General features: G+C 35.8%; 1 protein-coding gene across 1 annotated transcript in view; it reads right to left on the bottom strand.

Annotated features, from left to right (window-relative positions):
• LOC126840869 (dopamine D2-like receptor) overlaps nt 1-12,727 on the bottom strand; it is a 158,601-nt gene extending 145,874 nt beyond the window's left edge. The window contains exon 1 of the mRNA XM_050576853.1: nt 12,390-12,727. Within this exon, the coding sequence (XP_050432810.1) occupies nt 12,390-12,710 (321 nt within the window). The 5' untranslated portion in view covers nt 12,711-12,727. The remainder of the gene's footprint in view (nt 1-12,389) is intronic.
• Between the last annotated feature and the right edge of the window lie 436 nt (nt 12,728-13,163).

Genomic DNA, 13,163 nt, shown 5'->3' with positions numbered 1-13,163 from the left:
TTATTATTATGTCGGTATTTAGTAACTGCGCTAGTATGCCGGATAATGGTATGCATACAATAAACATGCAATTGTGTACACGAGAGAGAGAGAGAGAGAGACACGGGAAAACTCTTTACTGAATACTTAAAATTGCGTCAATTTGAATAACGCGAATTCCCTAGACTCGACGGTATAAGTATAGTATGTGTATACATATAATATACCATATAAACCCGCCGCGCTAAACATACAGGGGCGATAATAATGTTATATATATATATTTATATACATGTCTGGAAGATATTGCGGGCTCGGGCTGGATGTTTTTTTCTATTTTCGTATTGTTGTCGAACATCCAGGAAATCGTATTTTGATTCGGACGTCTGCTAATGCGGTTCAAATGACCCTGCTGATCTTCGTGGTCGTTTGTATGGATTTTTCACCCGTCACTGCTGCCGCCATCGTCGACGACGCATAAGTGCATATTATACTGTGTGTCGGTTCACCAGTTTCGCTGTGTACCGGTATAATGTGTGTTCAGACTGTGTATATTTTTATGATATTATTATTATTGAAGTCGTCGTCGTTAAGAGGCGTATTGACAACGGTAAAAAAAAAGAAACATGGAACCGCGTCGAGAACCTAACCGTGCTCGACTTCCGAATGGAAACCTGGTTATGGTGTTTTCCCTCGCTAATAATTGTTTTGTAACATGCCCACTCATATGCGAGTTCCTACAACGGCAAAAATCGCGGTTCGTTCAATAATTCAAACGGACACGGCGGCATAGGTTATTAAAGTTTTCCGCGAGACCGAGTTCATCATCTAAACCGAGTTCATTTCGACCGGTTAAAATGCGTCGTGTATGGAAAGCACAAAACTCCAAAACAAAGCATCCGGCTCACCGCGAGATCCGGTTTGCATGAATTTCACACGACCGTTCGCTATATATATATATATATCTAGTGCGTTTCAGATCCGAACACGAGCGAGGGATTTTAATAATAAATGTTAAAAAAAAAAAAAATTGTATTCCTGGCCTCGAGCATTACCTATCTACTTTAATTTCGGCAGTTCGTGCGGGCTACCCGGAGTTTATTATAATATAAGTTTCTCTCGAGAAGGAAACACACGGATTATTATACATATAAGGCGCACGCGAACTTTGCAGCACGAGCATTGAAATAATAATGATTAACGCGCGTCGTTCGTCCGTAGACAAAAATGAAACACTTAATATTGCCGTCGAGTATGTACCACAACGCTTAAATTATTAACAGAGATTTTTAACATCAAAACGGTTTTTAGGTTGCCGCCTCGTGCGTTCTCATTGCGAATAGAGTACAAAAAAGGCTATTAACTATATATAGGCAAATGTATTACTTAAATTTATTCAATTGCCCAAAAAATGTATTTATCACACTAGGTGATACTTAAAATGAAATGTATACAACAATATCCAATTATGTTTTTATAACTTATAGAAAATAAAATATGTTATATCGTTTTTATTCGATTATTAAAGTATTTTATATTTTTTTATACACAATATTTTATAACCTTTTGGTTATTGTTACTGTAACACTTATACCTAAAAGAGACCCTTTGTCGCTTTAGCAATCTGTCTGCCGTGCAGTTCGCCATAATAAAATCTGTGACTCTCTGTAGACATTTATTTTAGAACCAACGTGGAACCGAAACACAATAACATTGTTTTTATGACAACCGAAATAGCAGACAACAGGTTTGATTGGAAGACTTCCAAAACATATGTTTATTTCCATTTAGAATCATGAACAAATTTGACTATACTACATCAGCTGGAACAATCGAGCGATATCAAAGGTCTGTAAATAGTATTTTCCAGTTACCTAAACACTTGTCACGAGTGTTTAACTACACGTAAAAGAGATGTTAACGCAGATAATTAAAACGCCGTTATTGGCTACTTGAACGAATTACAGCTTAGACGCTTTTAAACGCAGTGTAATCGTCACAGAGTTAATATTATTTTCAAGCATTCCCAACGGGAAAATATCAAGCAACCAAACTGAAAAGCTCTTGGCGTGACTTAAAATACATTCTATTAATAACCACTTCAAAATTTTCTCTAAAATTTCTTGAAAATAGTATTACAATATTATATTACACGTATAATACGTGTAATATAGAAGCTATACACACGGTACGTATTTCCGCATATATTATGATAATTATTCCTCAAACAGCTGGGTAAACAGTAGTGAATTCATAGTAAGATAAAAATTGTACCGAGTTGTTTTTACTGTCACGGTCGGTTTGATTATCCACATAATATTATTATACAAATTATAATGCATAAGAGACGTTGTGTGCAAATGCTGTTGTTTCACAAGCTTACCCTTTTTGAAGTTTACCAAATACTTTGAACTGATTATGTTTTTTTATGTATATTTTAGAGAGATTGAAATATGTAAACATCAAAATGTATAAGCATTTCATTTTTTTAAGGCAACAAGAAAAGTTTTTTTTTTGTTAATACTGTTCAATTTGAATTGTTTTGTTACGTTATTTGTATTTTATTAATTAAAAGTACTTTGAACATTTATTTCAACAGGTATGTAAAGTCAGAAATCCAAAAAAGAAAAACTTTCATGTTATTAAGGCACGGTGGTTTTTTTGTCGGACATATTAACAATATGAGCAGTTGCTATTACAAATAATTAATACTTATAAGAAAATATAATTTGAAAACCCGATTCTTCGTTGAATTGCATAATATGTATGTATATATATATTCTTGATAAATCTATACTATATAATATATTTGTATGTTCATTGTGGATGAAAAAACGTGTCCAATATATGATTATGGCTATTTTTTAAATGATGTTATGCTCGAGCATATTCGTTTTTGTAGATAATATGTTAAATTATTTAATAACATTATATATTATGATTGTTGTTTTTCCAAAAAAAAAAAAATATACGATTTATAAGCAACGCTATGTTTCTTGTAAATATATTATTTAAATTAGAAATTCTTGTTGCAAATCTTATTAAATTCCGCAAGCTCAGATAAGTATGTATACTGTATAATATATAATGTGTCATTTTTTAAAGCGTCTCGGGCACAATTTCGTTTATTTATTCTGATATACATTTTATAAACAGGATTTTTCTCGTTTATGTTCTTTTAACGCCCACAGGTATAAACAGTGTTGTTTGACTTCGGTACCGTGTATTCTGTAGGTATTTCGGTATTTTAATACAAGAGAAACACCAGACACTTATTCTTCTTTGGAAATAATTTCAATTTCGCAGTTTTTCTTTTCCACCGGTCGATAGCAAGTTTTGAATAATCGTTTTCAAAGTTATTAAGTAGTATTGTTTTTATCTGTGCGCATTCCTCAGTAACCACACTCCCCCTCCCGTTCTAAATATTAATATTTATTAACTTTAAAAGTAATTTTTCAAAACTGTTTATCGACCATTTAGAATTTTCAACACATTATTCTCAATTTGGAAAAGTTACTTAAATATATTCGTGCCTAAACTGTGGAAAATAGTATATAATATGTTTTGGTATGTATACTAATTTTATAACATTGTACAATGTTATAATTAAAAATGTTTTCAACAAGATAAACAACAACATTTTAATTATTATCCGAATAATGAGTCATGCTACGTCAAATGGATCACCCTATATATTAGAAAACCAATTCTTGCTTTTGAATATTTACCTCGACATCCTTTTCGGTAGAAAGCGTCAATGCGATTAATACACAAGTGTTTCCGGACTGACGTTGATCTCGTTCGTTCTTGAGACTATTGTAATGACTGAATGAAGAAACAATGCAGACAGGCATTGGGTGAGTGACAATACGTTTTAAAACAGATTGTCGAGAAATGGCGTTTAAGTGTCGAGCCCGGCGAACAAGTAGGTTTTCAAATGTTTTTTTTTTTTTTGATTCGAGATTTTCATACAAAATTCAAGATGACTCGTCATTCTTTTACCGGTGAAAAATATATGAGCTCCGCCAAAGAGTTTTTTTTTTTTTACTTCAAATAGATTGAATTTTAGGACCCGCGACAGATATACATACGTGCTCCTGTGTGTGCTCAATTTATTTTTGATGTCGTTAAATAATGTATTTGGTCTTTCCTTGTAAAATTGGAGTAGATACATAATTCCACGCTGGCCTTCCGTTTGAAACACACAATGTGTTCATCAATTTTTTTTTTACTTACATATTACGCCACAGGTGTGTTCACGAAAATGTGCTGCGAATATTTTATTCGAGTTGCAGAAAATATAATATGTCCATGCGGGAATGACAGCGTTGATAATTTCATTTTGAACTTTATTAGGTATCCTATACTCGAAACTGTCGAAAATCGGACAATATTAGATATATATATTTTTTTTATGGCGGTAGTGCTTTAATAATTGAGAAATAAGGATTAGGAAATCGCGGGGACAGTCAATGTTGAAAAGACTTTGGAATTTCGCAGGCCGCAGAAAAATACTTTCAAGCAATAGGCTTTGAGAAAAATACAATAACGAAAAGGCTGGACCAGTGGTGGATATGAAAAAAGCAATGATAATGTTCTGCAACAATAAGGGAGCAATTCTTATATATTTATCATTTAAGAGCGGCCAACAAACATAAGGCAAGAGGAAATTAAGACGGAAAGCTTCAGGATTTGTGTGGTTTCAGAATAGGTTTATTCGTGGAAAACATGAATATAGAAATAATATTATTTGGTTAATACACTACAATTACTAAAAAAAAGTAACTATTGTGGCTAACGCTTGAAATATAGCGTACAGCGTGTGTTCTCTACGGCTGGTACAACGTGTGCTCTACTACAAGTTGCCTACATTTTATTATTTTCAAAACGACAATCAAGTTACACAACATTATTATTTGTATCATGTTTTGATTGACGGTTATCATCGAGTAGATTACAATGATAATGGTAATAATATGATTTAACGGACAGCGATGACATTTAACCATTATGCATTATGCAGGAGACCGCTCGTGTAAAATTTCTTATTTTATCTGTCAGACAATTAAGTCAACGACGACGGCTCAGGGTGTACTATATTAGCGATGCGCCTGTAATGCCACGATTAGATCCAATCAAACATGATAAATGTCCTACAGTAATTAGCCATTGCCGCGCGCCTAATGAATAATTAATTCAAACGTTGAACCCACACACATATCTGCGGCCGTGCAGTAAATTAAGCGATCATTCAACCAGTTTCGCTGAGTATTGTTAAGCCTCAACAAACATGCAATTCCGCATACAGACAAATCGGCTAGTTAAATACTGTATTGACAACGTGGCTTAAGAGAGAAGTAAGTAAATCTTAAGACATTATTAAAACGCTATAGACATCGACACGATTGTTCTCGATATCATAATATTAGGCTGAAAATCGATTGAATAAGAAAATGCGGCCTAGAACACTGCTGACTGGAGCTTATTTAAATTAATATTATCGCCGCATCGGATAAGCACTTAGAACGTGACAGCGTGACCGAGTATTTAATTTTTAAATGAGAACCTTCCCGTGACGACCTTAAGGGATACACCGACCCCGGAATCGCTACATCATAATCATGTTACCGAATAGGTGTGAATATGACCGTATATCATTTTCCATACGTCCTAATAAAGTACTTGCAACGACAGTTTTAACGGAAAACAAAACCCTCTTCGATAAATAAACGTTAATTACACACACACAGATACTATTGACCAAACTTTATTTATAAACCACACGAAATAATATATATATATATATATATCCCTAGTTATTAAAAGTTGTTGAATAACATTGAAATGTGAAAGAGGAGCTAAAAAATAAGATGCCCAATGGTTTATTTATATGTATTTTAATATATTTTATTTTTAGTACTTTACTTTTGTGGAAATAATCTGAAACAACTGCGAGAAAGTGTTTAAAAAATGTATGTCTTTTGGTAATTGTTTAAAAAAAAAGGTTCAAACCAGTTGTTGTACCAGGTTCGTATAGTATACTCGTTTAATTGTAAGAACAATATACAACTCGAATGCAATGACTCTAATACTTTATTCGAAGTATCCCAATTCGAATTACTATAAAATGAAGACAATTTTCAGACACGTGGTCGGTTGAAGAAAGCCGGCGAATCATCCGGTAAAATCCGTGCCGCTTAACCACCGAGCTCTATTAATGCCTCGAAACGTGTCTAATGATGCAACGGTAATATTATATAATTATTGGAACGATTTTTTTTTGCCTCAACTACAAACAAGTGACGGACAGACGAGGGTGCGGTTTGTTTGTTAATTTTCAAACGGTGCAAGGGAGGGAAAAAAGTAAAGGGGCGATGAAAACTAACTGGCAGTGACTTTTCGAGGGCACTGGGTCTAATGGGGCTGGGGAGGTGGTGTGCACTGAGCAGACCAGCGTACTGGGGGGGGGGGGGCGATACACCCTCGGATGGGCACTGCGTGCGGGGTTGGAAATGGACTAATTAAGAACCGGCGAGAAACGGAGGTAGCGAAACAAGTATTTTTGACAGTATTATAAATGGAGATTGCTTCCATATCGGAAGGAGACGAATGCTCTTGTTTAAATTTACAACTACTTTAGACAATTACACAACAGTGTAATCACATTAGAGGGACAGCACACCTAAACCTGTTGTTGTTGTACAAACATAGCGGCACGGTCGAAACGCACATTGTATCACATCGTCCACCGACCAGTGCTCGATTCGAGAAAATCCAAGTAGGCGTAGACAAAGCAATTGATTGTTTTAAAATTCCGTCCTGGAACGTGAAATGATCAAACTCCAGAACCACGTGTCAAGTTCTGTCATTTATCTACGACTATCGCCTCCTTTCACATGGTCTGCGTGAAATATAATACTATACAGTTTTCAGTTGTATGAGTTACAGGTGAACGTCAAGTTGTTTGCATATTTTGCTTATAACTATTAGACATAAGTCTGTTTTCATAACGTATCGTTAACACTGTACGATTACAGTTTCAAACTTAAAGCCCTCGGGCGGTTGCTGTATGGCTGCTAATTACACAATTTATACACGTTAGGCAAACGGAAACAAGATATTTTAGTGTTTTGCGAATGAATATAACTAAGCCACTATCTTATACCGTTTTCACAACGTTCAAATGATAATGTTTTGACGGTGCTAGGAAATAGCTGATGATAAAACTCGAATATCCAGTTCACAGACCACTTACTAAAGTATTAAAACCATTATTAGCCGGGCTACTGTTTTTTTTGTTTTTTGTAAATGTTTTTTTCCGCCGTATTAATTTTACTGTTCAAACGCTAAACTGAACAATCTGTATCGTTCAGTTGTTTTCTTTCAAACGTTGTTACACGGAGTAGGGGGAATGTTGGTTTTTTTTTTTACTGACAAATATATTATTTCCTCGTTTTCTTTTCTTAGTAAATTTTATATTTTCAACGTTTTACTCTATTCAAAAACAGACGCTGCTCTCGTAATGAAAGAAATTGAAATAAAATATTCAATTGTTGTTATTTCCGTTATACCTACTATGAAATACGAAAATTCGCTCAAACGGATTGTAGTGAACTGGTATATATACATATATAAACAGAACAATAAACGACAGTATTAAACGATGTTAAGCAATGGTGGAAAACATTGTACCTAAATGTACAACCGTTTCTTTAATGGACAATATTTTTGAAATGATTTCTAAAAATACATTATTTTTAGATTAGGACGTTTATGTTTGTTACACTCCGTTTAAAAACGAGGTTGAATACAATGTTGGGGTTAGGTCCGTTTCAGTATTGGATGTAATAATGAAAGCAATAACGAAGTAGATTGGAATTCGCATCAACCCTAGTTCGAGCCCGAGGAATTCAATATAGTGGAGTCTCCCACTAAACTTCAAAAACAATAACAGTGTCGTTCCACGGGTTTTTAGACCATTCTATATTTATTTTTTGCGGGCCTTTGGCAAATCCTTTCGGGTCTCCTAAGTATAGGTTCAGTTTGGCTCCGTTAACCCTCCCTCCTTGAGCCTGCAGCCTCAGACCCTCATGCCATCGACGGCGCTCTTCAATGACTTCCGGTGACGATTCGCTAAAAAAAAATAAGGTGTGCTTCAAGAGTAGTAGCGTCCTGGTAGATAAGGGCGTAGGTAGTAAGTATTGAGTTTGAATCCAGCATTTCAGTCTTTGGCCAATTATACCTTTTGCGTTTCTTGTCGTATACGGAAGTAACATGGGTAGTCGATAAATTGGCATCGCCTGGAGTCCGTTAATGGAACTCACCTAGAGGGAACTCCCTTATTGGGGACATTCGCAAAGTAAGTTCAAACGGAGTCGGATATGATTTCCTTTGTAGCTCATGTGGACCTCCGGTGCTACTAGGCAACAATGAAAATTCATTAAATATGTTTTAATGTCAAGACCATGAGGAATGTACATTTTTTTTAAATTTATAATTTTAAATTAAACACAAACAGATATTAGCAGTGGATAATTTTTTTTTTTTTTTTTTTAATTATTCCAAATATCTAAATGATATCGTTTAATTGTATTTATGTGAAATTTTTGGCAACGGCTCTAGAAGTAAAGCTTCGTCGTTATTTTCAAACTTAATAACAATGAGTCGGTTGGGATTTCATTAAATCTCACAGAAGTGGGCTACATAATATAGTAACAACTATCTATGGAACAAAAATAGCAAAAAAATGATGTCATAACTTTTTCATAGTGCTTTCCACCGTTTATCGATCACACATCTGTAGCTAGTAGACGCTGAGAAGGAAAAGAAAAAGGGGAAATTTACAATATGTTTTATGATTTTTGTTCAGCGTTAAGTGCTACTGAAAAAAAATGCGGTGTGTGTCGAACAAATGACTTGCAAATATTGAAGTTAAAACGAAAAACATTTTTTTGTTGCGTTCAATAAGGTACTTTGATAAAATAAAATATTTCTCAGATTTATGTATTAAATTACATCATATTTAGCTATTTCAAAAATGCGTGCCAACATACAGCGGATGTTTAAGGGTAATCTGATTTACTAGCTTTCAACTTTGTTTATTTTTCATTAACATAACAGCCGATCTAAACTCAAATGCCAGAAGACCTATCAAATTTATTTTTGAAATATTTTTTTAGACTTGTGTGCATTGTATTATTCCTTTGGGACGCGACTGTGTATTTATTTAGTATCGTAAAGGAGAACACCGTGGACATTTTTCTAAAGTGTAAATCCACCACTAATGTATTCTTATGAACCACGAATACATCATCGTCTGTAGCTTGAGAATCAAAAGTCAATATTGTTTAAAAAAACGGATATTATAAAATGTTTATTGCAATTTCATCGAAAACAAACGTTACTGGTACAACAACAATTTTTTATTTAAAAAAAAATCAAAATACTTGGTTATTATTTTATATCCTGTATTTATGGACTCTTCTTTGTTATTACTATAACAAAAAGAACTATTATATTTTTATTATAATACTATCATCACTACGTCGGTTATGCGTAGTTAATATACCAACTTGTATCATTTCTCATATTAATATATATTAAATATAAATATACATTATTATATATTTATTTATATTTATATCATATTAAATATAAATATATTTTATGCTGTTTCAACATTGCTACTGCACAACGACCCGTGTGGCAATTGGGATATACACCTGATAATAATAATTACAGTACATATAATAATGTAGTTCTTATATACCGTGCGTTGGTTGTGTAAAATAACCATTTTCCACCCACACTGCGGTATAATTTTAGACGGTCAAAATTGCAGTACATCGTTCTCTCGCTCGACCCTAATTTGCCACCCCCCCCCCCATTTTAAATTATTAGCCACGTTTGATCAACAAGTTCGTCAAAATCCTAAACCCAATCGGGAAACGTATATACACGATCAACCCATTCAAAATGTAAAGTGGCCGCTATTAGCCGACCAAACCTATATATATATATATTCTATATGTATACATATATATATAGATAGATTACCTTTATAATCTTCGTCGCAGCTGTGTTTGCGTTTCGCGTTGACTTATTAAAATTTAATAGCTATTGTTTGTCTGTGTGTGTGTTCCATAAAATGTTGGATGCATCCGACGGTCGGCCAGGGCGAGGGGTAGTTATTTTAGCTTAAGTAGAGTATATCGGGTGGCGTTTATGTTATATGATTTTTGTGCATCCATCGTTCAGCAGCACATTACTCACAGCTATAACTATAGCTATACACTGTACACTACACTGCACTCTCGCTAAGACGAGACAGAGCCCGAAGACGGGTTTAAGAGATTTGGTATCCGTCTAAGCTGTGCGGTAAGCCAACCAACTCCCTAATCCCCTAGTCTGGGGAAAGTGCTTAGGGAAATAATATCATAATAATTATTGTCGCGATCAAAGTTGGTTTGACTTCTAACGGTGTGCATACACGGTCTACGGCAAATTCGGCAGAGACCGTCAAGGATTTTATAGTACACTGTTTACCCGTCGATCTGACACTCGTTTGTATGATATGGTACCTAACCTGGTATACATATAGTATACATTACAAAATAAAGAAATACTGGATTTTTTTTGTTTATCCTGTGATTATTGCCATAGCGCTATGGGCTGTTAAACGTGGTGTCGCCACCGGTCGTTAGTTTTCAATTTCTAATTCGGTTTTCTATTTTTTTTTTCTCTCGTCCGTTTTTATACCGAGAATCGTACTTCGGTGGTTTTAAATTAACTCCTTCCTGGACTCGTTGGCACTGCTGAAAACAATCGTCGAATGACTTTAACGTGACATTTGGGATTTGCACCATCAACAGGAGCAACGATTACTACCTGTCGGGTTTTTTTATGAGTAATAAAAGTCGAAATTCTCCATTCCCATTACACACACGTATATGTGTGGAGTGTATATTTGCTTCTTATGAGTCTGTCGCTAACCGAAAACTATTTTCTCGGTAAAAAAACCCCGGATTTTCTTTTAAGATAACTTTTACTTACTCAATTACATAATATTAGAAACGCCTCAAATCGTCACACAGAAGAATTAGCTTTTATTTATTTTTCACGTGCTAACCTATAATAATTCTGACGTGTAATAAAAGTGAGGCGAAAGAGAAATCTGTTGATTTTTCGTATACTTGAATACAGCTGCAAAATGTACAAAAAAAAAAAACAACAACAACGCTTCAGTTTCTTGGTTAATCTATTAGTGGTTAGATAAATAAAATATGTATTCATGAAAAGACATTGAAATGTTTCCTATGTATGGCCACAAAACAAAAATACAAATGCGATTACTGAACGGCGGTATTTCATATAAATCATTTTTTGGGAACAGCTTAGCTGTTATTTAGTGCAAACTGCTAACTAAACTATGAACGGGTTATGTTCAAGTTGACTTCAATATAATAAGTGATTTAAGCTACAATATAGATCAGCAGAGTTTACGGTCGCACGTGAACATGTCAGTTTTAGCGTTCATTTTTGTAGAGGAGTGTAAAAATTTGCTAGAGGCATGTTTGTTTTTTACATATTTTTTTAAAAACATTTTCATAATCATTATTCCATCCGAAATGGGAATTACCACAAACCAACAAAAACAAAAAAAAACATTTTCGTGTACACATTGAAATCGATGGGTATGTTATTACCGCTATGGTATTATTGTTTTCACCTGTGTGCTCTGCTCGAGTTATGTATGTATGGACACGCAAGGGTCAAAATCTCCAAAAGGACGTGGTGCATGCTGAGCGGAGAGCTGTTGGGGTTGTTTTAATTTTTTTTTTTTTTCGTTACATTCACAGCTGTTGCTTTTGGCATGTACCGATTAGTCGACAACAGTATGTAGTGTAATAATACATACTGGTAGATATCATAATGAAAACGGATTTTTACCGTACGTTTTCGAAATAAATTTAGGGCTATTTTCTTTATAACCTCGTAAATTATGAAATTGTTTAAATTCAACTAGAAATAAATTTGATAACAACCAAAAAAAAACCTGGTAACCGACATCTTGCGGAACGAAACATAGCCGCAATATTTTAGATCATTTATGATTATCACCAGTATATCGGGGATGAGATAAAGCATAATGCCCCTATACCCATGTGATATGTCTATATATATATATCTATATATCTATACAACATCTGGTAAATTTACACCGTGTATATTATGACATATTTAATTGTGATAAGAGGGGTTGTTTTGGAAAATGGATACGATATCATTCAATAGCTTTGTCCAATTAATTTTCAAAGATGTCTGGAATAGACTTTTTTAAAAGTTCAAACACAGGAATGTGTTGATTTTAACGAAATGCCGGTTGTGTAAAATGCAGCTTTTTCACTCACCAGCACGTAGACGGCAAACGGCATGACCACTAGGGCTACCAAGAGGTCAGCTAAGGCCAGGCTGACGATAAAGTAGTTGGTGACGGATTGCAGGGCCCGTTCGCGGCAGACGCTGATTATAACCAGTACGTTGCCGAACAAGGTGAGTATGGGGAACACGACCAACGCCAGAGCCCAATAGTTTTTCACGATCTCGTCTTCCAACGGCGGCGAGGTACAATTGTTGTAATAATTGTCAACACCGGTGCAGTTAAAATAGTCACCGGTGTAATTGTCACCCGCGCCGCCGTCGTACACGCCGGTGTCGTTGGGTAGTAGCATCACACCGAAGACACGGCGGCCGCGGTCACGCGTTGTCCACCAACAGCACCGGCAAAGTCGCCGCCGCCACCGTCGTGGCCGTAACGCACCACTCGTCGACGCTTCGACCGCGTCACGTGTGCAACGCCGTGCCTGGAACCGTAATCGCCGGCGTCGAAGTGACCGCGGGTGTTGACGGCGCGCCGGCCGCGTCCGGTCCAACGGGCACGCCGCCTGCGTGCGACGTCATCGCGCCCGCCGGACGCCAACCGGTATTAAAGTACTGCAGATCCGAACTCCAAGCGGATATCGCGAGTACACGGTCGAAGCACACCGATAACGATGATACCACGCGACTCGTGACACACGCGTTAATGGGACGGGCGACCAAAGCCGAGCAGTGTTCACCGAACTCGTTACCGTGCGCGCGTACCGCCGACTGATTCCCGCCGAACGCGTACAGACGCCGCGCCA

The sequence above is a fragment of the Adelges cooleyi genome, unplaced genomic scaffold (assembly GCF_023614345.1).
Source record: "Adelges cooleyi isolate 19-005CV unplaced genomic scaffold, UGA_ACOO_1.1 ACOO_flye_CR_arks_rails_tigmint_CR_PRNA_376, whole genome shotgun sequence".
NCBI lineage: Eukaryota > Metazoa > Arthropoda > Insecta > Hemiptera > Adelgidae > Adelges > Adelges cooleyi.
The sequence above is the reverse complement of the archived record's forward strand: the minus strand, read 5'-3'. Positions and strand labels throughout refer to the sequence as shown.